This window comes from Natator depressus, chromosome 2 (assembly GCF_965152275.1).
Source record: "Natator depressus isolate rNatDep1 chromosome 2, rNatDep2.hap1, whole genome shotgun sequence".
NCBI lineage: Eukaryota > Metazoa > Chordata > Testudines > Cheloniidae > Natator > Natator depressus.
In genome coordinates this window covers 181,420,079-181,447,777 of record NC_134235.1, presented here as the reverse complement: position 1 = coordinate 181,447,777, position 27,699 = coordinate 181,420,079, and the positions used below count along the sequence as shown (strand labels likewise).

The following is a 27,699-nucleotide window of genomic DNA, read 5'->3' as shown; positions in this document are numbered from 1 at the left end:
TTCCCTCTCCTCAAATATGTTCCTACTACTGCCTTGCACTCTAGCTGCCACGAAGACACTGAAGGGCCATGGTGTCTGTATTTGTTGAGTCTCCTCAGGTCTAAGGTAAGAAGGGGAAGGTCTTCATCCTCTTTGGAATTAGGAAATACTGAGAGTAGAAGCCTCTTCCCTTGCATTCCTTTGGAACTTCCTCTATGGTTCCTAAAAGCAATGAGGCCACCTCTGATTGCACGAGAGGGGCAGAGAAGTGGTGGGTGGGGTCAAGAGTGGAATTAGATGGGGTAGCCATGGAAAGGATCTCTGACACCCATCTGTCTGATATAATGGCAGACCATGCCCAGTGGAACAGGGACGGTGGCTTTGGAAGGTAATGGTCATTTGACCAGTTCTGATGTGGTTCCCAGCTGTGCAATCAAATTTGCTGGCATGTCATAGGAGCGGTGTGCATTGCTGAAGAGGAAGAAGGTTGGCGCCCCCCTCTGTCATACCGTGGTATTTTCTGTGCCTGGTATTCAGGATGCCTCTGCTGGTATGCAGGCATCCAAGGCCTCATCTGCAGGTGAGGACTGTATGGCTTGTGATATGGGGCTGGAGTGCAATTCCTCAGGGAATTTAAGGTGGCCTTTGAGTCTTAATGAGTACAGAGCACTCTGCTGGCTAAAGGGCTCTGTGCCCACAAAGGTTAAGTCTTCATTGTGACTTTTACCTCTCTCGGGATACCCAATACTTGGAGCCACAAAGTTCTGCACATCACTGTGGTTACCACAGATCTCACCACAGTGCTGGAGATGTTCATTGTGACTTGGTGTGTCATCCAGGCTACCAGTTGACACAACCTCAACCCTTGATTATGTTTCTTACCACCTCTCTGGCATCTTGTGGAACACTGCAAGAAGGGGGGAGGGGGTCACCTTGTACTATGTTAAGAAGTTATATTAGGCCAGTAAGACCTGGCAGTTGGCTGCATGCAATTGTAGAGAGAGGCAGAAAAGTGAGACTTTCTCCCAAAGAGGTCAAGCCTTTTCAAGTCCAGGTCTTGGATGGTACTCTTGCTCAACTTAGATTTTTCCTGTACCACGAACACTACTAAAAAGCCTGGGTTGGAGTGAGTACAGAAACACTCAAACCTTGTTAAAGGTATTTGGTACCTCTTCTCAACCTGTTTCATGGTGGGCATTATTGTGGCTGGCACCTGCCACAGGGCCTGGTTGGGTCAAGCAGCCCCTTCTTTCTTGGGATGGTAATATTATCCAGGCCAAGAACTGATAGGATGTCATATAATTTGGTATTTCTCTTCTACCACTGCTGTCTCTGTCTCCAGAGGGAGTTCCTAGAACATTTTAAAGTCATTAGGCATTGGTACCAATGCCAAGGATACTGCCTTTTCAGGAGATGAAGCTAAGAGGTTCCTTAGGTGGCAATATGGGGTGCTGGTGTTGCTCTGCCCTAGGATCTGGTTCCTCCCAATATTCCAGCATACATGGTCTAGCCAGAGATGCTGACTGGGAACGTGACCTCTTCCTCTATTACAGTGAAGACCGGTTCCCCAATGCCTGAGATGGTGGCATTACTGTTGACTCTTGGGCATTGACCAGTCCACTGCCAGTCTTGTGGTGGTGGCTGATCCCTGTAGGGGATTCTGGCAAGCCACTCCATGGTATTGACCTCCAATCTGAGGAGAGGGGGTTCTCAGCTTGAAGATGGGGAGAATGTATGCTCAGGTTATAGTGAGGAGGAGATGACCTCCTTTACGAGCAACAACAACTTACATGGCACTCTCAGTACCACGGTCTGTACCAGTAGCAGCAGGTGCTTCGGCACTGGTGGTTTTTCCAAGTCTACCTTGGGCTCATTCACCATGGTTGGTGTCAATGCTGAGGGGGTAGGTCCTGGAGCCAGGGTCAGTGCTGGTGTGGTCTTGGGTGCCACAGGCTGCTCCATTTCCCTAGCCCTCAATGCAATGCAAGACCTGGTGGATTTCTCTGCAGAGGCTTTGCATTACCTGTCTTTATGGGAGGACACCAAAAGTTCTGTCTGGAGTCTCTACCACTATGGTTTAAGCAACCTGTTGGTGCTAGACTTCGACGCTGTAGTTGGTGGTCCCTGTTTTGATGCTGATATGTGCTTTGGTGCCATAGCAGCTGTACCCTGTTTCTTTTGTGGTGCTGTTTTGTTCACACTGGTATCTTGTCTGCTGCAGAGGGTGCTGAATGAGCCTGACTTGTCCTCTAGCAGGATTTGGAACTTGTCTCCTCAGGCCCTAAGACAGACCTTTATGGATTGTTCTGGAAAGTGGCATTTGAACCTTGTGTCTTATGACTTAACATAATCTAGCAAGAAACATCAGGCACATCGAACATCTTCTTGGTATGTGTGATTCTCCAAGGCAGAAGAGACACCTACTGCATTAAATCTTCTAGGGGGACTAGTCCAGCGCAGCATGAACAGGACTTGAAGCCTGCAGGTTTCAAGTCTGTCATGTTAAGGAGCTCTTTAGAGGGCGGGTTGACCTCCAATATCCCAGCAGTTGAAGAGGAAGGTAATCAAAGGAGTTCTGAAGAAGTTCACAAGATTTGAAGAAGGTTGAGCCACATCTATGGTCAGACATTCACCGTGTTCCATTTTGCTGCCACGGGTGGTAAGAACGGACTGGCTATTCCATTCTTTATGCGCTCACATGGGAGCATGGTGTGGCACAGGGTGTACATGAAGCCCCAACAGACACTGCTACTCAAGAAATTCCAGTCACATGCATGTCTACAGTGGGATCTACACTGACACATGCTCTAAGAACAAGGGAGATTTCAATAAAATGGAGAAGTAGCAAATTCAAAACCAATGAAAAAAAACTTCTTCACACACCATATGAAACTAGAACTCACTGCTACATTGTGTTGTTGAAGCCAAAAATACTAACATTCAAAAAGTGATCAGCTATACATATGAAGAATAATAATATCCAGAGTTGTTTTAGTTAATGCTAACAAATTTTGGGAAGAGATTAAGCCTCATGCTTTAGGGCTTAAACCAATCTAACTACTAGGAATTAGGAGGAGACCTAACTGGGGAAAAGACGGGCTTACATTATCTTGCACCTTCCTCTGAAGCACATGGTGCTGACCAATGTTAGAGACAGGACACTGAACTAGGCAGACCACGGATCTAATCCAGTGTGTCAATTCATTTTCTTCCTAAATAAGGAGTGAATCAGCATTTAATTGAGTCTGTGAACCATTATTACCGGTGGTAATGCAGAAGAAAGAACCCAGTTTCACTTTCAGTGTCAGGTGGAGTTTGTAGAGCTGGCAGTTAAAGGCAGTTTTTTCCCTGTAAACTGAATGTTTGGCCTAGAAATCAGAAAGACAGTAACTATTCAACCCCATTTTTACAGAGTAATTTTTCAGAGAAGACTCTTACTCAAAACTTGAGGGAAAACTCTAAATAGACATTAAAAAAAAAATACCTGAGAAATTTGAAAAAAGCCTTGTATAGGTAGAGAACCTATGTTTGAGTAACCACTGCTGAGTTTCCTGGATTGTGGCTGAAGGATGAAGTTGCTGTGAGAAACAGGGTTGAAGATGACAATTTTGATGTTAATTTTTTTTTAATAAAACAAATAAAATCAACTATTTTTTTACATTATTAAAAACAATTAAGTATCTAATTTCCTTTCATCAGAACACAGCAATAATGAAATCAGTATGAATCGCCTCCACTTCACCGATTATTCAGCAATTAGGTACAAGGTTTGCATTGTGTAATGAAGACCAAACAGGAAACTAGATACTCACATCTCCAGACCCTTGAGAAGTTCCATCTCCTTGATGATTTGGGGAGGAAGAATTGCTATGGTGGAGAGGTGGAACAAAAATAATGATATTACTGGATTTTTAAAAGTTAAGAGAATAAAACCATTCAAGCATGATTGATAAAAGTAACCTTCAATTTCCAAAATGATAAAAAAAATCCCTATTTTATGGCAGCAGCATGATTCCTAGGTTAAAGACCACTTAGGGAATAAACTGGTCTGGTGGAGATATGCTGTAAGAAAGAGGAATATCATCACTTAGACTGTGCAAATCACTTGGTTCCTAATCTAATCCCTGCTAGTCAACTGAAAAAGCAGCACCCATAATAAACTCACACATCCAACCATCTATCTTAAAAGGAAGAAATGAATAGTGGTCACAGGATTGAAGAGGTAAGAGAGGTGCTGTCCATCCTCTGATGCACAGGTCAGTCACAAAAAAGGTAGAGATGCCAGGATCAGCTTTCTGAACACCCTGAAAAAAATTAGTGGTTCTCCTGAATGTTGCATTAGTGACAGTAAATTACACCAATATTTTACATTTATATAGCATCTTTCAACCCAGTTGCTTGTATTTTATACATATGGCACCACTGCAGAGGCCTCTGACAAGGAGGGCATCAGTCAGCCAGAGCAAAACATGAGATAGAATAGTAGGCTAACCTCTACTCTTACGTAACATTCAGCTCAGATAGGTTCCGTTTTTAAAGTCTAATCTGAAAGACTGATATAGATACTGGCCTGGAGTTCTATTCTGAGGCTTAGACTTAAGGATGTGCCAGCCATACCAAAATGTGAAACACATGTCTACAAGACAAATGAAATATTTAAAACCTGATATTTAGATTACTAAGCAATCCTTTCCAGCAGAGCCTATAGGTTTCAGAGCTAATGTGTGTACTTTTTAAAGCTTTTCTCTGCAGAAAACACTTCTGTCAAACATTCTTCTTCCCCCCCCCAACACCCCCATTAGGCCAGGTCTGAAGAGTAAAATCTGTAATCTGTCACTGTCATGGCGTCTCCTTCCCAAACACCATCATAAGCAAAGAGATGCATATTAAATGTTTTCTGTAAGTGCTTCAACTACAGCACCTACTGCCAGTAAGCCACCACTCTTGAAGATAAAAAAGTAGAAAGACAAAAGAAAAACATGGAGAGAAAGACAACACTCTTGATCATAAATCTTCCCCTAGGTCCCTCATCTTTAGTTGTGCTATCTCACCTGACTCCCCTTGGTTTAAATGAAGGAAGTAAGATTGATTAACTACTTAGCAGCTATTCCTGGTATTTCACTTTGAATTTCTTAGATTGGATTTACTGTAATACCCCCTTCTCTTACAGGAATACATTATAGTGGTACAAGCACTTTTATACCAATATTACTGTCCACACGAGAGGGGGCTGTACTGCTATAACTTCACTGATACAGTTTAAGTGGTCCGACTTTCGTGTAGATAAGGCCTTAGCAAGTACTTTTCCTTTTAACTGGGATACTTACTATTAATTGTGCTAGGGTCAATAAATTAAAGTTTCCAGCAGTGGATACTGAGGAGGGAAAATATGATTCCTGGGGCTGGAGGAATAATTTTACAATTGAAAAAAATGCCAAAAGTATCGGAGTTCTGAAAAATGTTGGCCAAAGTTTTACATTCCCCCCCCCCCCCTTGCAGCTTAATTTTGGGGATTGGTAGTCAAGCTTTCATATTTATATATGATCTACATTCAAATTAAAGGAAAATGCTTTAAACATAAGATTGATTTTTTTAAAAATACCTCAGATTAAACTACAGAAAAGAAACTTACCTGTCTGGGACACTGTAGGTACTATGTTGAGCAGAGGTAAAAGTTGGTGTTGGGGTAGGGCTGTTGTTTACAAATGCCGTAGGAGTATCAGGCCATGGTGAGCACTGATGATACAGAAAAGAATTAAACAATACATTTATTCTAAAACCTGTGTCACTTTGGCATGTAGTCCTACACTCAGAAGTCCTGAATTCACTCTTGTAGAATTTTAACCTTAATTTTAATTACGTTTCCTCCACCCCACTTGTTCCATGCATGTATCTGATCCTGACCAGGAATTTTAACTAAAACAAAGCTTTTTTTTTCTGTTCCATGAAGGAAATTCCTATTTATTAACAACTTGATTATTGCTTTCTAATGACACAATGAAGGTGGTGATGATGGAGCTGATGGAAGGACTGCAGAGATTATTCAGTTAATAAAAAAATTTTTAAAAAATGAACACATCTGAAATCTGCACAAAACCACCCCAGTAGGCTGCAAATGGCTACAGAAGGTTCAGGAATAGTGAGTATAAGCAAAGCGGAGAAACTAGATTTCAGAATGGCACTCAGTCAAAAAGCTTAAGATGTGCCTACCCTGACAGTGCTTACATCAGCTGTTACTCTGAGATGTCTAGCAGTATTTCTTTTTCAAACTATCATTCTTTGGACTGAAATTTAAAAGTTATTTAGTATATGACTAAATTGATGCCCCCATGCAGTTTTGCTTTCTCTTAAGTTTCATAATAAGCTGGGAGTTTTATTCATGAAGTAACTCATCACAAGCATTTTACTGATAAACCCACTGTCAAGTTAGGTCAATTTTTTAAAAATCTACCAGCCAGGATAAAGGCCCTTTAAAATGACACTGGTTTTAGTGCTCCAAATGCTTTATCACAATCTATTAAAAATTAAATTAGTTTTTAAAAAAGATTTAGGTTTTAATAAAGAAACGTGCAAGGACAAATGGATAAACTCTAAAACAAGCAGCCAAAGAAAGATTAAATGAACTGAAGGTCAAGACCATGCTAGACATGCCAACACAGGTTTCTGATACACTCTTCATGATTGTCCGTTAACCCAAATATCAGCTAAAGTTTCTTTAAGGCAGTTTTTAAAGCTATTTGTTGAGAAGCAAGAGCTAAACAGTGAGTCCCAGAATTTAACAGGAGTCTACACTTCAAAATGGAAGATTCAGTGAACTTGAAATGCCTCAGAGGTTTGAGTACTGAAAGGTCCTTTTATCGACTAGGAACCACAACAACATGAGAAAAATCTTATGCTGCTACACATTTTTTGGACATGCTTATTAATGGTTTTGTACGAGAAGTCTGGGCTTTCACTTGCCAGCAATGGGTACACCAAAAATCCTAAAACCGGTTAACATAGAGACACTGGCTTGGGGCCTCAAAAGCTGGAAAACTTGGAAATCACATATAAAGTGGACTCACTCTAGAGGGGGATTTGTGATCTTATCACTTTATTAATACAAAGAATGTCACATTGTTACCGTGTACAGATATAGCCAATGCTGGCATACTAGACTGCGACTTCACGCATACTAAACATGATCGTTCACTGTTACCTGGTACTCCCCCACCCATTCTGTCATATCTACCTGACGTCTCTCATCATAAACTAAGACTAAGCTCTCAGGGACAAGGACTCCATTATATGCGTCTACAGTACCTAACACAATGGGGCTTTGATCCCTAATGGTGAGCTCTAGGTACGACCACAATACAAATAATAAAACTAACGAGCCACCTATTTCTCTAGCACTAAGAGGAAAGTTTAGAGAGTGGAAGGCTTCTGACATCCCTAAAACATGACATGGCCAGGATACCACCTCCTGCCTGTGCTCTAGTGAGGCAATTTTCTGTATATACTTACCACTGGGACATTGTCTTTTGAACTGTTTTGATTTTAATACAACTTGTAGTGAATTTCTTTAGTTAAAGCTGCCAAAGATTTTTTAATTTTAACTTTTTAGCATTTACACCAAATCAGAATAACCTGAGACTCTGGAGTTCTGGAAGTAACATTGTACAGTGGGCTTTTGACTAACTTTAAGGAGAAATAAAAAAACCACTCAGTTCAGTTGGGACAGTGGGGTAATTTCCTTTGAAGATTCTCAAATTCTCAACCCCCAAAGTTCAAGAGACTTCACTACAAATAAGACAAGAATTACATCTGTCTTACTCTTTGGCTGCTTTCCTGAAGTAGTGTTGTTCAAAAAACCTGAATTTTCTGACACCATAATTTGTGATAAAATACTATGTGATAGGGCCCTACCAAATTTGTGGTCCATTTTGGTCAATTTCAGGGCCACAGGATTTTAAAGACCTAAAATTTCATGATTTCAGCTATTTAAATCTGAAATTTCATAGTGTGGTAATTGTAGGGATCCTGACCCAAAAAGGAGTTATGGAGGCGGGGTGGTGGTGGGGAAGGTGTTGCAAAGTATTGTAGGGGGGATTGCAGTACTGCCACCCTTACTTCTGTGCTGCTGCTAGCGGAGGTGCTGCCTTCAGAGCTGGGTCCTCAGTCAGCAGTTGCCACACTCCAGCCACTCAGCTCTGAAGGCAGTAGCGCAGAAGTAAAGATGATATGTATGGTATTGCCACCCTTACTTCTGTGCTGCTGCTGGCCGGGCGCTGCCTTTAGAGCCGGGCGCCCAGCCAACAGCCACTGCTCTCCAGCCACCCAGCTCTGAAGGCAGTGCAGAAGGGTGGCAATGCCATGACCCCCCCCTAAAATAACCTTGTAACTCCACTGCAACTCGCTTTTGGGTCAGGACCCCCAATCTGAGAAATGCTGGCCTCCCCTGTGAAATCTGTATAGTATAGGGTAAAAGCGCACAAAACACCAGATTTCACGGTCCGTGACACGTTTTTCGTGGCTGTGAATTTGGTAGGGCCCTAGTGATAATGCTTACTCAGTCTTTTTCCAGTACTCTGAACATAGTTACAACATATTTGTTTTGCTTAAATTTTCAAGGTTCCCCCCACAAAATGAGGAATATTTAGTCAAGTGATTAAAAAAATTAATCGCTCGATTAATCGCACTGTTAAACAATAAAATACCATTTATTTAAATATTTGTGGATGTTTTCTACATTTTCAAATATATTGATTTCTATTACACAGAATACAAAGTGTACAGTGCTCATTTTATATTATTTTATTAGATATTTGCATTGTAAAAATGAAAAGAGCATTTTTCAATTCACCACATACAAGTACTGTAGTGCAATCTCTATCGTGAAAGCACAACTTACAAATGTAGATTTTGTTACATAATTGCACTCAAAAACAAAACAATGTAAAACTTTAGAACCTGCAAGTCCACTCAGTCCTATTTCTTGCTCAGCCAATCGCTTTGAGAAACAAGTTTGTTTACATTTACGGAAGATACTGCTGACTGCTTCTTATTGACAATGTCACCTGAAAGTAAGAACAGGCGTTCGTTCGCGTGGCTCTTTTGTAGCCAGCGTTGCAAGGACCGTTCCAGATATGCTAAACATTCATATGCCCCTTCATGCTTTGGCCACCATTCCAGAGGACATGCTTCCATACTGATGATGTTCCTTAAAAAAAAATTTTATTAAATTTGTGACTGAATTCCTTGGGGGAGAATTGTATGCCTCCTGTTCTGTTCTACCCACATTCTGCCACGTTATAGTTGTCTCAGATGATGACCAGCATATGTTCGCTTTAAGAACACTTTCACAGCAGATTTGACAAAATGCAAAGAAGGTACCAATGTGAGATTTCTAAGGATAGATCCAGCACTCGACCCAAGGTTTCAGAATCTGAAGTGCCTTCCAAAATCTGAGCGGGACGAGGTGTGGAGCATGCTTTCAGAAGTCTGAAAAGAGCAACACTCAGATATGGAAACTACAGAACCCGAACCATCGAAAAAGAAAATCAACCTTCTGCTGGTGGCATTTGACTCAGATGATGAAAATGAAAAGGCATTGGTCTGCTCTGTTTTGGATCGTTATCGAACAAAACCAGTCATCAGCATGGACACATGTTTTCTGGAATGGTGGTTGTAGCAGGAAGGGACATGAATCTTTAGTGCATCTGGCATGTAAATATCTTGTGACGCCGGCTACAACTGCACCATGCTGTTCTCACTTTCAAGTGACATTGTAAACAAGAAGTGGGCAGCATTATCTCCTGCAAATTGTAACCAAACTTGTTTGTCTGAGCGATTTGCTGACGTAGGACTGAGTGGACTAGTAGGCTCTGAAGTCTTACATGGTTATTTTTTGTACATAATTCTACATTTGTAAGTTCAACTTTCATGATAAAGAGATTCCATTAGTACTTGTATTAGGTGAACTGAAATATACTATTTATCATTTTTACAGTGCAAATATTTGTAATAAAAAATATAAAGTGAGCATTGTATACTTTGCATTCTGTTCTAATAGAAATCAATATATCTGAAAATGTAGAAAAACATCCAAAAATATTTAATAAATTTCAATTAGTATTCTATTGTTTAACAGTGCGATTCATCAAGATTAATTTGAGTTAATTGCATGAGTTAACTGCGATTGACAGCCCTAATAGTTACACAATATGCACATTAAGAGTTGTATGCTGCTCTCACTGTACCACTTTACATTAAGCCATGCTGCAATTACTGTTCATAATATATTAAGATGATCAAGAAAATGAATATATGAGACAGCCAGTCAGAGGCAAGACAAGGATATTTGTGTCCACCACTGCACAGTAAAGTGGTTGCTACTTATCAAACATCTTCTGTTTGATATCAAAATAGTAAAACAAATTATATCCCTAATTTCAACCAATTCAACGGCCTAATATTTATTCACCCTTACTTTCTCTTAAGCCACTGACTTCAGACTATGGAGTCTCACATGAACTTCATTTCTCTTTAAAAAGCCTTGTTTATAGAAAGTTTTTTTTGTATCAGAATGGATTAAATATTACATGACAACAGCAAGATAGAGGTCAGCATTGTTATGTACAACTGTGTCGTCTTGCAGAAGAACCAGAAATATTTTCCAACAAGCCAGAGTTGCTTTGATCATATCTGCAATAACTAAAAATGTTATCCATGGAACAATCCTTCATTATTCCATTTTGTAATATGCCAGGGTGGATAAAAATCAATTATAAAAAAAAAATCAGATTTTTTGGATAAAATGCTTTTTGAGGGGGAAAAAAACCTATCTAAAGATAGTTTTAACTAAGATACATTATAGCTCAAAGATATCTTGTCATGGAATAGGGATTATAAATTCTAATTCTGTAGTATGAGACAATATATTCATGTAATGAAGAAAAGTTTTGTAAATGAGTTCCAATAGTTCATGGATTAGGGACCCAATCTTATCGGGTTCCAGGGGCTTCTGTATAGATTATTTAGGTTAATCTTTCTATCTACCCAATTGGACTCAGTGCTCAGTCTGGAAGATACCATCAGAGATGCTTAGTTTTGCAGTTCTCAAACTGTGGATTTGTGTCTCCAGAGGTAACATGCTTGTTAACAGCAAAAAAATGTTTTTAAATAAACATATAAATAAATAACTAGCTAGCTAGAGGTGAGAAATAACAGACCTCAACCCTATTGTCCCTCTGCAAATTTGTGTACACAGAGTCAATCCCTTACCTCTCCCTAAAAGTGCAAAGTTTCAAAAAGTTCAATGAATAGAAGATTATTGGGGCGAAAGAGATCTGGACAATGAGAAGTCTAGAGAGAAAAGTGAGGACGGAGGGACAGGCAGTAAAAACAAAAGTGAAATTGTTTGAGCAGCACATACCAGAAGTCTTGAGGTCTTTCCGAGTATAGCCTTCATTGGATTTGAGATCCAGAAGGGAAAACCTATAATGGTAGCCTGCCGTAAAAGAGACCCAGTTTGGGAATATTTTAATGAAGTTCCTCTACCTGTGGATAAGACAGGCATGCATGCAAAATGCAAACAGTGCAACAAAGAAATGCAAGGCCTCGTTGCCCGAATGAAACATCATAAGAAGTGTTCCTTCTCAGGAGGAAGCTGCGTTGAAGATGATGAAAGGAACATGTCTGAACATGCAGGATCTTCAAGTTGGTAAACTTTTATTTCATACTTCTTTCTTAAGGACTGGCTGTCTTCCTTCTGGACTATTCTTGAATTCTCATGTTTGTGCAAAAAATATAGTTGTTACTCTACGGTACAGTTAGATGCAGTTGTGATAAAAAATAAAAAGCGGACATTGTAAAAGGAAGATCTGCCTATCTCACCTTTAAAGTAGTACTGAGTGTCAGTGAATGCAATGAGTAATACTAAATGAGCAGTATGGGAATAATAATTAAATAACTGCATTGACTTATTTTGTTTAGGAGAATCTATCCTCAACATACAGGATTCTGAAGACTATCCACCTTCACGATCACCACCATTTTCTATAGTTTCAGAGTTATCTGCCAATGATAGTGTTTCAGTCACATCATATATGTCACATAGCCACAGTATATCACTTGTAGCAAAAAATTTCCATCATCCAGAAACAACCATAGATAAGTTTGTGATAAGAACCAGCAGATGACAAAAAGAGGTAATTGATGAAAAAATTGCCCGGTTTGTTTATGCAACAAACTCCTTTCTGTATGATTGAGAACCCACACTTCATTAACATGGTTCAGTCATCAAGACCAGGATATAAGCCACCCAACAGAACAGATGTCACAGGCAAATTGCTGGATAAAGTATGAAAGAGAAATAGAGCAGTGTGCAAAAGGTCTAGAGGGTGAAATTGTTAACCTGAGTCTTGATGGGTGGAGCAATGTCCACCATGATCCAGTTGTATGTGCTTGTGTGACAACAGAAGAAGGGAATGTCTTCCTTCCAAACAACCGATACATCAAGAAATGCACACACAGCAAAATACTTACAAGAAGTAGCAGTAAAAGCTATAACAAACTGTGGAAAAAACCTCAAATGTCTAGTACGCAGCTTGGTCACAGACAAGGCTGCAAATATATCCAATATGAGAAGAAATTATTTAGAAGAGAGTCCCAAGCTAACAACATACGGTTGCAGTGCTCATTTGATGCACCTCCTAGCCAAAGACTTCAGTGTTCCAGAAATGAAGGCTAATGTTGTTGAAATTGCAAAATACTTCCTTAACAACTTTACAGCAGCCGCTCTGAAAAAAGTGGGAGGAACCAAGCTAACTCTCCCACAAGACGTGCGCTGGAACTTAGTAGGGGACTGTTTTGAGCACTGTATCAAGAAATGGCCTAATCTGATGAGAGTTGGTGAACAAAAACGGGAAAAAATAAGATGGCACTCTCAAAGCCAAAGTTCTCAACGTTAGGCTTCAGAGAAATGCTGAACACATGCCGAGTACTCTGAAAACTTTTTCTGAAGCCTTGAGCAAATTGCAGGGAAATATCTGTTTTATTGCTGATGCCATTGAAATTTGGAAGGCACTGAGTGAGATCTTAAAAAGAGAAATATGCAATGACAGAGTTAAATTACATGTATTAAAAAAACAAATGGAACAAGCACTATCTCCAGCTCGTCTTGCAAATATTCTCAATATTCGGTACCAGGGTCAAACCTTAACTGCTGAAGAAGAGGAGTTGGCTCTGACATGGACATCCAGCCATCATCCCTCCATAATGCCAACAATAATAAATTTCAGAGCTAAGGGTGAACCATTCAAGAAATACAGATTTGCTGATGACGTTTTAAAGACAGTCACACCAGTGAACTGGTGGAAATAACTTAAGCACTTGGATTCAGAGACTGTTGAAGTGATCATCTCACTTTTAACAGCAGTAGCTTCTTCTGCCAGTGTAGAAAGAATATTTTTCTTCTTTTGGACTAATTCATTCCAAATTGAGAAATCGTTTGGGACCTGAAAAAGCAGGAAAGCTTGCTTTACTTTTCCAGATTATGAACAAACAGGAAAATGAGGGTGAAGACAACTGAGTTAGCTGCAGAAGTCAATATTTTCTCATGTTGACCTGGCTGACAGTCGATTTAATTTTTTTTTTTTAAATATTTCATTTAACTATTTTAGTTAAACAATTTTAATAAAAACAAACCTGATTGAAAAAAACTTAATGTTTAACTAAAATTCAAAAATTCATATGCTTGTTTTGTTAAAATATTATAGGTTTGATGTTGAAGAAAAAATGCAGAATACATAACACTATTGTTTTAGTTAAAGAAAACAATTTAAATGTCTGTCTGGTGATGTTCTCCTCCTAATACAACATGGCAAGAAAATCCTCCAAATATTAATGATTAACCTGTTGAATTGGAGATATTTATGAAGTCATTGGGAGGTGAACTATCTGCTTCAATTACTTTTGGTAAATGAAATAAACAATCATTCATTTTCTGATATAACTGTAAAACTAATCTGAAAAGTTTTCAAAATAAATCACTTAAAAATGTATAGTATGTACCTTCTAAAAATGAAACCTACATCTATCTCTGAGTTGTGAAAAATATGTATTAAGGTATGTATAACAACCAACAAGAATGCACTTTTATGTGGAAATCCATGATTCAATCGAGTCTTCCTGACTAGTGATTTAAATCAGGATTTAAATCAAATCCACCCTGTTAAGACTCATTCTCAGTTGCTTGGAAATAGAATTGCAAGAGCATGCTTTAATTTTTGAGATTCTGGGGTCCAAGTATGCCTGACCGAAGAGCCTCAATTTCCTTCACAGGAACATAAGGTCCTGTTGAATAAAGCTATCAGAAATAAAGCTGCTTGGTTGACAGTATTTCTTTTAAATACAGTTTAAATATCAAAGGACATGATAATCAAGCAGCATTACAGAGAATTTTACAAATTACAGGGTTGGGATGTTGATAAGAATTCTCCCCAAACAGAAAAGATATTCTGTTACAGGATCCAGTCTGTGCAAGGAGAGAAAGACCATTAGTCATTTTGAGTTCTTTTCCCACCCAAGCAGTAGTTTGTTGTAAATCTCTAGTTTGGAGTCTCATTCCAGCAATCAAACCCAAATTCTGCTCCATATAGTTAATCTCAGCAACTAAAGTTGCTAGTGAAATTTTGTTCAAGTTTTTGCAGTCTGAAGCTTCAGCAGCTCATCAATCTGAGGGATGAAAATTGTTGAGATACACATACGGTTATAATTGCCTAATTTTGCAAATGACCGAACTCTCATCTTCTCTGTTGCCCTTTGCTAAGAGCTCTGTTTTTTCTCTTGGGAATTGTGATCTATTAAGTGACCATTCATAATTCCCATTCATAATGAGGGCTTCTAGAAGCAGTGTGGAGTATGTTTTCTGTTTATTCCCAGCTATTGCACAAAAATTTTCCTCGAGAGTTGCATGGAATGTGGCATTAGCATGTTCTGCCTCTTTCATTTTCTCTAGTAGGTTAAAGAAGATAATCTACATATTGAAGAATAAATGTAGATTTTAAAAGATACTTTAAGAGGTAATTCGGCAGAACCTGAACTTGTCCTGTGCCTGTTCTTGTCTTAATAAACTTCTGAACCACTCCCAAGGCATCAGTTGCATTCAAATGTTGCTCGGTCCCAGCTAGAGGTCTGACTGCAGACCTCTTAAATTCACTCCTGGGAGAGGGCAGAATATTCCAACCAAGTGTAGCGCCCGCCCCCCGCAACTTCTCTTATGTATACATTTCCTCCCTTTGCTCCGCCCCTAATTAACACACCTTACTGCCCATACCATGAATAAAGGTGCCACCAATTAACCATCAGCAAATAACTAAAAGCCAGAATTAGACAATTTAACTATTTTCCAGTCTTCCAATGGGCAGCTGCAGAGCTGCCTTCGTTCCTGTTACCAGATAATACTATACAAATAGAATCATACAGTATCAGGTTTGGAAGGTACCTCAGGAGATCTAGTCCAACCCCCTGCTCAAAGCAGGACCAGTCCCCAATTTTTGCCCCAGATCCCTAAATGGCCCACTCAAGGATTGAACTCTCAACCCTGGGTTTAGCAGGCCAACGCTCAAACTACTGAGCTATCCCTCCCCCTCTTTTAATCAACACTTAAAAGAATGCTCAGATCTCTAAAATAAGGGCAACTGAGTGGACAAGAAAAACCAACTCTGTAGTGTGCACCCTGAAGGTAGGTTCTCTTTTCCTAACCTTCCTTGGAATGTTCAACTCAAAGGGATCATAATACAGACATAGTGTGTTTATTTAACCCTTCAACAGATAAACCCTTATGCCATAGCAGGCTGCCCTCCACAATAGATAAGGTAAGGTAATAGGAGGAGAATATTGGCCAGTAAGGGCTTCCCATTGCAGCTGGAGGGCCCCCCTGAGGTTTTCCAGATTAATCAGTCCTTCAGTTTCCTAAAGACCTGGGGTGATGGGTTCACAGCTTTCTTCGGTCATTTTCTTACCATTTGCTTGCATTACAGAATTATGCAAATTCAGAACTACACGGGCATTCTGAAATATTAATTGAAACTGAAGTTAGCTGAACAGCTTTGGCAGGAACATGATGAAATAGTTAACCAAGATCTGAAGTCCCAGGTGCTTGGAGACCAACTTACAAGATGAGACTCAAAAGGGATGCCAAGTAAGAGGGCACCTTTCGTATTATTCTTTTGATATAAACGTTTCAAATGTTTTGGTTAAGAACTGAGGTTTTTGCCAAATGAAACTCCTCCATGCTATAGAAAGTGAAATTTCTAAAAAAAAAAAAATAAAATAAAAAGCAAGCAGCACTGAAGTGACCCTGACAGCAGTCCTGTCTGAACTCAGGATTACAGAGAGGATACTACTGTACAAATTTGGAGATCATATTCTGATGGATTTATTGCAGCCTTGGAATAAGGATGCTGGAATTCCCCTTTGACTTAGGCAATGGACAAAGATACATTTGCAAATGAGAAGGAACATGACTAAGACTCTGGTTCCTTTCATTATATCATGGCTCAGACCTTGGACAAAAGGATTAACCTTAAGAGGACCTAGAAGCCCATGCTCAGATTCTTAAATTTCATAATCTGAGCTAAGTAATTCCCCAAAAGTAGTATTCTGCTCAGAGAAAACAGAAAGACTGCTCTTGACAAAATCTGGACCAAATCCATTGTCAGAAAAAACAAACAGTAAGTACTAAGAGATGCTGCCATACTACAGGGGGAAGCCCCAAATACCTCACAGGTAGGGCCTTGAGAAGTTGCCATCTGATCTAAAATGAAGACAGCCTTGGAGAAAGAAGGCTCAACATCATCTTCCAAGGTTTGTAACTACCTTTTTAAAGGTCCAGGATGTGTTAGAGAGCCATTTGCACACAGATGCCCCTGCACACAAACTCTTAAGCACTGCAGATACCTTCTAGTTCATCAGGTCCTTTGGAGCCACTTCCCAGAGCTGTTTTCTCCCTACTCCCAAAACACTGAAATTCACTCTGAATTTAGGTTTTGAGAAGGTACAAAGTTACCTAAAAAGTCAAAGATTGTGGGTCCTGGGAGAAGTCCACTCCCTATCCAAAGTATCATAACTACAGCAATGAACAAAGAAAGAATTAGAGGCCTTTTTATGACTACCCTAAATAAGATCCTTATTCTCAGGAACAAAGTCACTTTTCAGATTTAAGAGTGTGCTGCTTGATCAGCATGACTATTTATAGAGCCCCCATAATGGCATGTCAAAGAACATATAAAAATATAGGGTTCCTGTCCCAAATAGCTTTTAGTCTAACATGACTATATACAATTAAAAATTCTGTTCGTGTAGTAAGTTACTTTAAACACAGAGCCAGAAAATGAGGAAGTTACTGTCTCCATAATGCTAAATCAGCTATGCTGCACATCCTGTACTTTTGGCATTTAACTTGAATATATTAAAAGATACATTTAAGAACAAACAAGCATAAAGAAGTACGAGGTACATGCTATAGAGCCAACCAAAGGTTACTATGATAACCTTAAAATTAAGTGTAACCCACACATATGCTTTATACTGCATCATTTGGCTTTGTTTCTCCAGAGGAGCAGAAGAGAATGCAGCAGTGTGGAGGAAGGAGATACGGTAACATGGAGGATCTTACTTGGATACCGAGTGTCTGCACACGTGCAGAGAGTAGGGCATAGTAACTCAGAAAGACCCAGAAACTTCCAGAACAGAGTAGTAGTTATCAGACACTCATTACCTGTTCTGAGGCTGTATAGAAAGTTCTCACTGTGGGCTACTCACCAGCAACCATACTCTAGTCACCCTCGGAGAGCTGAGCCAATCATAAAGCATTAGAAGAGGTGGTCATAAACAGAGGTGCTAAAAGTGATTGACACAGAACGAAGAGATTATCTGCTGTGAGGGCTGGGTCCCAAGCCCTGATCCACTTTGGACATGGGCTGCAGATTTCCGTTTCCTCACAACTGAGAGTACCTGTCAGCTATTAACCCAAGGCTTACAATGCTGCTAGCTGTGGAGGCCCACATTGTTTGCTGACAGGGTTCTGAAGTGTTTGAAAGGACTGAACTGCTGCCATTTCTCAAGCTCTGAAGAGTCCAGGTGACATACTGTGGTTACGCTACAAAGAGCGAGAAAGCACCTGTTTGAAGATCAGAGGGGAATGTGTTTTGATAGGTGCACTAATGTACAGAAAACATTATGTTAAAACCTTGTATTTGAATGTTTGTAACAGAAATAAAAGGGGGAAGTCTGTATAAGGAACACCAGCAGACTACGGTTTAATAGCTTTTATTTAAAAATTATTCACAGCATTCCAAATACTATTTACCATGTTATGTGCATTAAATGTTTGTTTTACTAAGAAAAGGTATGGTACTCTCTCTGAAGCTGACTGGGAACTATTCGTATCCATTTATCAAGGTTTACATAAAATAGCCCTGAATTTTAACTGTCATGTTTTTTGAAGTCATTAAAAGACAGAACTCTAGCCTGGGCTTCAGCAAAGAGCTAAGCTGAGGTGCAGTATAGTTAGACACAATATTGCATGAGCAGCCCATGTTTCCCATTACATAAACACCAAGTCAAAAAGTGAAGCGTACTATGAACTGAAGTTTTTGTAGTTTAATTTTGTATTTCAATTAACTTTTGTTTAAAAGAATTAAGCTCTGTACAGTACAAGCCTTACACTTGCAAAACTTAACATTCAGCATATTATAAACTCCACATTTGCAAAGATTATAAAGTTTGAGGAGTATGGCTCATAACATAGAGCCCTTTAATCATTGAAAGCTTTCAGCCTTTAGTTCTACATGACCTCCCTTGAGGCAGAGAGGACATGAGTTGAAGGATTAAAACAACAACAAGTGTCTCCTGGGCTTAAAGAGTGTTGACTACAAGGGAAGAAAGGGCAGTGAAGACCTAATGAAATCATTATGAAAAGGGCTAGGTCTATTTTTGCCAAATGTAAGGGAAGTTCTATCTTTCTCTTCTAGAGACTAAGCTCTGGCTTTCCAGCACTTAAGAGGGATGCAAACTGGAGAGCTCCTTCCCACAGGACGACACCTGCCTGACAACTAGCAGCAGCAGCAACATGCACTTAGCAGGAGGCCACATCCAAAGAGAGATTCACTGAGTACAGGGAGAAAAAACTCCCTGGGCATTACCATACTCTAAAATACCTAATTTAGTCAGAAAGGAAAAAGATGAAAAAAACAAACACTGGAAGTTGAGCCTTGCCGTCTGGAAGAGCTGCCTCCACCTAATTAGAAATGTTAACATGCTTTATAAGGAGAGACATGTTGAGCACCAATTTTCTTTTCCTGTATACATCTGCTGATGGACATCCTGCCCAACAGCAGAAGAATGTCTGGGTTGACAAGGATACTGCAGAAGAAATGTAACAGTTTCAGCTAAGGAACTACATATTCCAGGTTGCCAGTATTTTACTATGAACTTGAAGTAATTCCAGACAGCCCAGTGTTTACTACAGCATCAAGTAAAACAAAATTCTCTAAAGAATTCATCCTACTGTTTACAGTGCTCGCTTTATTATAGTGCCTCAGTTGTGTGTGGCATTTCATAATGAAAGAATGAACAGGTCCCTTGCCTTGAGAAATGTACAAGCTGAATTTTGAATAGCACACAAAGGGATGACAAAGTGGGGAAGGGAATACTGATAGACAAAAGTCAGCTAATTGTCACATAAGTGATTTTGAGGAAGAGGGGTCAAGGAAATACGAACAAAACTTGCTTGTTCAGTGAATTAAGTCAAATAATTGACTTTCACGGGTGGACATTAACATATGACCAAAAATTCACCAAGAGGCAGATGCAGGACCATGACTTGCCCAAACAAATAAGTTGCTAAGATCTACCTTAGAAATAAAGATATCGGAAAATATTTATCATTCACCATAAGTGTCATTTTAAACACCTGGCAGGTTAAAACTTGATAGGGAAGGTGTAAAATATACATATTTACCTCTTTTAAGCAGATAGATACAGGATTAAACAGAGGGTCCACATTCTGTGAGAAAAGTAGTGCTCAATAACATTAAGCCTCGCTGTATCTGACTTAAGCATGAGGAGAACAAGATGCAAATGGCCAAAGGAAACAAAGTAATACCACTATAAACAACCTCTCTGCAACAATACATGGGGCTTTAAAAGTACAGATGTATATGGAAACTTACATTAAACACAGGTGGAAATATGGGACAAAACATACATGCTTTAACTAAATTTTGCTATTACCTTTACTTTCACTGATTACATATATATAAAGAAAGCAAATAGCTTTTAAAAAACATCTAGCTATTTCAATAAAGAAATGCAGGTGTAAACTGAAAGCTCTTGGGTTTTTTAAAAAGAGTCACGCAGTCCCTCTTCAACAATTTGTCTTAAGTGTTAGATTTAGGAAGCATTCCTCACTGAAACAGAGTAATTGGTGTAAACAAGAGTGAATGAAATTAAGCCAAGGCAGTCAAAATATGTTTTTATTTTTGATCATGGAAGTTTCTCCTATATCTAACACTGCACAAGGTATCTTGCACAATGAAAAGGTAAGCAGAAGTCCCTTACAGTGCCTCGCTTTGCCAGAGAATCACCGCAGTCTGCTGGCAAAGTCCGCTTGCTGGACTTTTTCTGCTCATGTTCAACTGCATCTTCAATTATAGGCTCAAGCCTCATCTGGACAAACACCAAAGATTTGGATCAATTTCTTTTCATTATACAGTGAGGAAAGATCTAAAAGCCTTTTAAAAACTTTTGCAATCTTTAGAAAACTGTATAGAACTCACTGGTGTTTAAATAAAAAGAAAATGCAAAAACCCAGTGAGGCTCTAGCCATAAACTCAGTAGTCTCTAAAAGTAGGGTTTTGAGCTCAAATTTGAAATGTATAAATAAATCCTAAACCCCAGGTTTTGTTTTTTAGCTGCAAGGTTTTTAGATCTGTACATGAGACTTGTTTTAGAATTTAGCACAAACAGTGCTCTATCCAAGGGTATTTGAGTACCATATCTACTATACAGCCAAGTGAAATTTATCAGCAGAATCTTAAAGGTTACTTGTGTTTTTCTTTGGGACAAGTTTGTTATATTAAAAAGCCTACCTTTGTCTATATGTTTATGCTGTAATTCTCCCCCCTTTTTAAGAATATAATTTACTGCTAATATTTCATATATTGTATCTAGATAATTTTTCTTCATAAATACATGCAGTTCCATCTTGTTACCTCTGTGAGGATTGTGGTGTCATACGAAGGTTGATACTTTTCTTTTTCATGTGCAGTTCGCTTCTCCATCTTTTCTCTGTCTGTTTTCTGTTTCCTGTCTGCTCCTTTTGGCTAAAAATGAATAGTTACATGAGCAAGCAGACAGAAAACAGCTTTGCAACTGAAATATGGGCCTAAAAATCAGCCATTATAATGTAAACAAAAAATTTACTTGGGACCATTATTTACAACTATTACCTTAAAAACTTTAATTTGGCAGCTGGCTGAATGCAAATGATCTGTGTATTCTCCATTTTCAGTCTGCTTAAAAGTGTCAACCTGAATCCTAAAAGGAACTCCTTTTTCACCTCCATGTTTACGTGGGGTAAATTCAGTGCTGATGCAATGTACCTGAAAAACAAAGTGAAGCTGTATTCCATTCTGGGCATATTCTTAATTCTTTTGCCACCAACATTATATAAATTTCTCTGACAGGGTGAGCAACAATTTATGGCTTATTCAGGAAATGAAACTGGAAATCCAAGGCAGGTAAGAACAAATTCCTGTATCTTTGCCAGCCGCACAGGCTTGGAAGTCAGTTAATAGGGACAGGTTTAAACCTATCAGTACATCACCTATATAATCCCAAAAAAGTAATACTTTAACTCCTATATCTTTCACAAAATTAAAGAACTGTTGTGGATCCTCATCAAATGTAACTAAAATAATCCCTCTCAAGTTCTCATACAGGATCTTAAGACAAATATAAGAGCAGAACAACTACATGAATCATGATGAATAAATTCAAAGATTTTTCCAGTGTACAATGGTATAATTTAGCTAGCCTGAACAGTAAGATTTTCTTTAATATAATGTCTTGCAATTTCTATCAAAACCATTTACTGGAACGATTTTTAAATCTGATTTGAGGCTGGGATTTTCAAAGAGGATGCTAATGGAGGTAGGTGCCCAAGTGTCAATGAATGGCAGTGGGAATTGATACCTAACTCCCTACAGCTTTTTTGAAAATATCAGAATAAAGGCTTTGGGTTTAATGAGACATGTGAATATCACGGCAGTAAAAAAGTCCAGTAAGAACAGAGTGCTATACTAGGAAACAATACAACAGTTACAATGTTGTAGGGCATTAAATACTTAGTATATCACCAATGCCACCACACTGCACACTCCCACCTTCCAAACAGTAAGAGTCGACTAAGCTTTTCTTCATGCTGTTAGCACATCCTGCACGGTTGAAAATATAACTGTACAAACAAACGTAAAATGGATGGCTCATTACACACTCTTTACTCCCTTGCAGCAAAGCCTGACATGGAAGCAGACATTGTAACAATTGTGTAATTCCTTGACAAAAGGAAGAATTATTACTGTCAAGGTACAGTAGCACAACATTATTTACTGCCAACGTGGAAACAATCTACCTGATTTAGCAGGCTAAGGAATATTGCCACCTCTCGCTTTGCACTTTTTCTTCATACCAATGCCTGATTTTTGAGACAAAATTATCCAGAAGGAAGACTACAGCATAATACAAAGGATTCTAATGAAATCTAATTCCATGGAATAAATCACTTAGAAAAAAAACCTGTCTTGAATATAATAAAAAACAAACAAACAATCTTATCAATCAGGTAAGTAAGAACTGAAAATCTGCTTTGAAATCCAGTGATTTCAAATGATTTCTCTATTGGTAAAGCAGATTCAGTCCTATGTGTGTGTCCTCATACAGGGGCCCTATTAACTGGAACTGAAGTAACAGTTATTTACAAAAACTGCTTTGAAAATACACCTCCCTAAATATTTATCCATACAAGATGCAAGAGGTAATCATTAATTTTCAGTTAAAACACACTTTCATATTCATTTTATTGATCGGTTTTAAAAAGCTGCTTCTGTTCTAAGCTATGTTTAAAACCCTCATATCAAGATGAAAACTCAGCTAGCATCACCTACAGAAGAAGCAGTTGCATGGATCTAAGTTTCCAAAAATGATGGATCTATAAAGGAAAGAATCACATAGCACACATTCATACACATACCATCACATTCATGACCCGACAAAGACCAAATCAGTACACATCCAGTAAAGCAAAATTTCAAACCTGTATAAAGGCAGATGTACGCTTTCCAGGATCCCACAGAAATTCAACTGCATTGAGCTGGCTTGGATTTGTCTTTAGATCAATTACTCCAACAGACATTGGAATATCTACATAAAAATGAAAGTATATGCTATAGGAACACAGCGAGGATTTGAATGGTTTGTTTCGAATAAAAACCCATTAATCTGCAAACTCATCTACAGTGAAATGTACTGTAAATTACCACACAAGGGATGACAAAAATTGGTTGTTTAATGACATTGATCTTCTGATAAAGATGGAGATGTGTACTTAATTTCTGGGGAATAATGTGAGGTGGTCTCATGGGTTTTACTGTAAATCTTATGAAATCTGCAATAATTACATTTTTACAGTATATTAGCAATAAAGATGTTTCTCTCATGTTCCCCTGACTACCAGAACACATTTTGCTCTCAAAGAACAAAAGGGTTATTAATTGAATTATTTAGTGTTGCTGTTGTTTTCTGTAATGTTAGATGAAGGCCATTAGAGGTTTTCATGGAAAATTCACAATGTAACATTATTGAAAACATTTATATAAATCTCAAGTATCCTAACACAACAAGCAGCACACAGACATTGGTATGTATGCTTTTGCTATCCCCACTGTTGAGATATAAATTGATGCTATTCATATAAAGACTGAGTCTCTTATTTTAACCCTAGATAATAAGGGAACTGAGAGACGTACCTAAGTCAAGAAGTCTGTCCCCAGGGCGATTCCACTTCCAACCTTCCAGTTGCTGGTGCTCTGTATATTGCAACCTTCTGTCATGGAACACAACTCTTATGATACTCTAGTCAGAGGACGAAAGTTAAAGATGAGTCTTAGAATCAGTACACATTAAAGAGGAGATTGAAATATTAAAAACATTCTGAAATATGTACCAGTGATAAATACCACACACTTGTAGAACAAAATCAATGGGAAGCACCTAATCCAACTTTATTTAGTATAAAGTCTCAGAACACTTTAGACTAAGTAATACAGAAACAAAAGGTGTAAAGAAGGAACAAGAAACAGAGTATGGTTCAGCTGCAATATGAAGTGAAATGGAGAGCTGAAGCAGACACTGCCCAAAAAGGCTGTTGCCGATTATGTGAACTGCAGAGGATAAGGCTCTCACACAGCACAGTGGCCAAATTACATGGATAGAGTGAGGCAAGCATTAGGAAAATCACAGAACAGGTCAACCAGAAAGGTTATAACTTCAGTTTCACTCACTCTGAATAGCACTAATCTATGGTTTGAACCAAATTTATAACAGAATTTGCTGGAAAAATCAGAAATAAAGGTAACATCCTGCAGTAATCCACAAAAGTCAATATTTAAACTTAAATGAGTCACCTAAAAATCTGCAAAAAAGTATTTTGTACAATTTCTAAACAGGAGTGCATTAGCTGAAATATTTAAAGTATAATTGTGACTCCAACAGTTCAGAAAATTAATAAATGGATAAATCAATGTGTTTGTGTAAAAAAGGTGTATTACTAGATAAACATTAAGACCTTGTACTACACAAGGAGGACTTCAATTTATAGTTAGCACTGACAAACTGCCAATTCTAGAACTATTCCCACTCTTCTAGATACAATATTCATCTAAAAGATTACAAAAAGGACACCATTACTTTGAAATCTAGACATTTTTTTAAGAAGTTAAAAATAGGTTTCAAATACTATGCATGCCCCTGAGTAGCCCTGCTAAATTCTGTGGTTTTACAACCACATCTCTCTCTCAAAAAATAAAAAAAAGTCTCTCTGCCCAGTTGTGTGAACATGTACAGGAACAGGGAAAGTTACTATACAGGGGGAAAGAGAAATTGGCGGTTCACAAAGGGCTGCCAAATGCCCAAAGCACTCAAATACAGTGTTTTGGTTTAATTCATATCCTTGCCTTGCGTTACCTTCGGCAAGACACTTAGGATCTGTTTTTCTAAGGTGATGAGTACTCACAGCTTCCAACTGACTTCAGCTGAAGTTGCAGGTGTTCAGCACTTCTGAAAAAAATCAAGCCCATAAATCTTTGTGCTTCAGCTTCCTCTATCTGCAAAATGCGATAACTGACAGCAAAACACAAAGCTTTATACAGGACAGAGTCAAAGTGCTAATTTCATACTTTCAGACGTTTAGGTTTCTTGAAGTTTAACTTCAGCTCTGAATTCCAAAGGGCTTTTGTCTGTTTTTTGTTTCAACTACAACAGTCTTGTACATTAAAAAAAAAAAAAACAAAAAACCAGTAAGTTATGACGTACTCTCAATATTAATTTTAAACAATGATTGTGTCTGGTTTCCTCATTGTTTTCTTTTTAAATATTTATGACAGCTACAGGGAGGTAAGGAGAACACCCTGCAAAGCTTCTAAGTAAAAGGGAAGTGGGAGCTCATGGAAGCCATCTGGGAATTAGGTCCAGAGACCTGCATGACTGATTGATCCTCTGGTGCCAGAGAAAGTATGCAGAGCTCTGTAAGCTACCTATGCTGGGCTCCTGCTGATGCCTGCTACCTTGCACTTTGCAAATTCTAAAGCCCTTTAACTGGCTTACAATAGAAAGCAAGTCTTCAATCTTAACTATGGAGCAGCTACTGTTCTCCCTAATAATGCTCAACTGTGATTAAAAAAAGTTAAGGACAGATATTACTATTTGTTATTCAGAGCAGACACTGTACAGTCACGATCAAAGTAATCAAAATAACGAAGTCTCTATCCCAAAGAGACTGAATCCTGCAAGATAGAAGATGGGTTGCAATGGAAATCTAAAGAGGTGAGACACCATTTAGGGTTTTTTAAAACTGCCTTCTTATGGGCCTTCCTATATACATATAGGATGTTCTTCTCTTCTGTCAGCAGGGCAGGTCAGTTGAAAGTAAAAACCAAATATGCAGACCAAAAGAATATCTGATTTTTAGAACCACCATCTTGATAGCATTCCTTCAAAATATGAACAGCTTCCATACCAGGGGAGACTACAAAGATTAGGACTGTTTAGTTTAGAAAAAAAAGACAGGCAACTAAAATGGGATATGATAGCAGTCTAAACAAATATGACTAGTGTGGAAAAAGTGAATAGACAAATGTTATTTTCCCTTTCCCACAATGCAACAGCTTCCATAACCCTGATCATCTTTGTTGCTCTTCTCTGAACCTTTTCCAGTTCCACTATATCCTTTGAGATGGGGCGACTATAAGTGGACAGAGTATGCAACATGTGTGCACACCATGGATTTAAGATACCACTTAAGTGTTATGTCAAGTCACTCAGATTTGATTTTATCCAGCCATGTTAACTAGAAGGAAAATACTTAATTTTCCTTTAATATTCCCTGGCTCCCAACCAGACTAAGCTATGAGGTTTTCAACCTGCAGGTTGTGACTGCTTCTACTTTCTTTATAGTTAGATTAAGAGGCTTGGGGGAGAAAGGGTTCCAAATTTTTTTCCTGTTGTAATGTGGAGTAAGAGTAGAAAAAAAGTTGAAAACCACTGGACTAACTTGGCAACCAGCAGCAATCTCTCATTACTATTATCTAGAGAACAACTCTACTTCACCTTCACTAGCTTTCCACTGGTCTCCGGCATGTCTCCAATCTTCCGATTCTCTAGCATCCGTATTTCATAGGACTGACCTTTAGAGAAAAAAGTTTGTATCAATGATACGGTGACATACAAAGCCTCTCTCTCTGTTTAACGCAGAGAACATTTGGTTTATATTCAGCATGTTGTAGTAACATAAGGTTAAGGAACTCTCATAGGGAGTTTTCAGTTTCTAGCTGGTTGCATAAGAATAAAGTGAAACTTTTACAGTATTGCTGAAACTACTGATACTTCCAAACCCTAGGTATCCTACTTTATGTCTAGTGCAAGTGTTTATTCCTATTTGGCAGAAAGGAACATAGACCACACCGAAATATGAATTCCTTTTTTATCTGAAATAGCTGAAAGGCAGTATGTTGATGACAAAATAGAATATTCTCACAAGTGCCATGTATACCGTTTACAGCTGCATTTATGTACTGATTGCCTGTATTTTAACTTGCCTTAAACACATGCTGCCTATGGGGTAAAATCCCTTCCTATAACTTTCTAAAAGTGGCAGTCTTTAGAAGAGTTATTTCAATAAGCAAGAGCTTGATGAATCATGCTATGCTTTACTGAGTTTTTCTCAGTACAAAAGAAGCTAGGAGCAATTTATCTAAAACTGATAAGGAGCATTTTTCCTCCTAGACTGAAACACTACATATTTGGCAAGGCTAAATTTGTTCCTATTCAAGGAGGCAGGAGTAAACAGAGATCTTAAAAGGTTCACTAGGATGCACTGCATTTGCTCCACCATTTTGA

The 27,699-nt window shown here is 38.5% G+C and overlaps 1 protein-coding gene across 2 annotated transcripts in view; it reads right to left on the bottom strand.

Moving 5' to 3' along the window:
* Nucleotides 1-27,699, bottom strand: part of UBP1 (upstream binding protein 1) — a 59,349-nt gene that overhangs the window by 11,288 nt on the left and 20,362 nt on the right. Inside the window, exons 3-11 of one of the 2 annotated variants that reach the window (XM_074945485.1) lie at nucleotides 26,911-26,987; nucleotides 24,054-24,159; nucleotides 23,342-23,448; nucleotides 21,477-21,629; nucleotides 21,240-21,350; nucleotides 20,587-20,694; nucleotides 5,612-5,715; nucleotides 3,792-3,846; nucleotides 3,464-3,557 (exon numbers count right to left, since the gene is read on the bottom strand). In XM_074945485.1, coding sequence (XP_074801586.1) covers nucleotides 3,464-3,557; nucleotides 3,792-3,846; nucleotides 5,612-5,715; nucleotides 20,587-20,694; nucleotides 21,240-21,350; nucleotides 21,477-21,629; nucleotides 23,342-23,448; nucleotides 24,054-24,159; nucleotides 26,911-26,987 — 915 coding nt within the window. The remainder of the gene's footprint in view (nucleotides 1-3,463; nucleotides 3,558-3,791; nucleotides 3,847-5,611; nucleotides 5,716-20,586; nucleotides 20,695-21,239; nucleotides 21,351-21,476; nucleotides 21,630-23,341; nucleotides 23,449-24,053; nucleotides 24,160-26,910; nucleotides 26,988-27,699) is intronic. The other variant, XM_074945486.1, reaches the window with a different exon arrangement.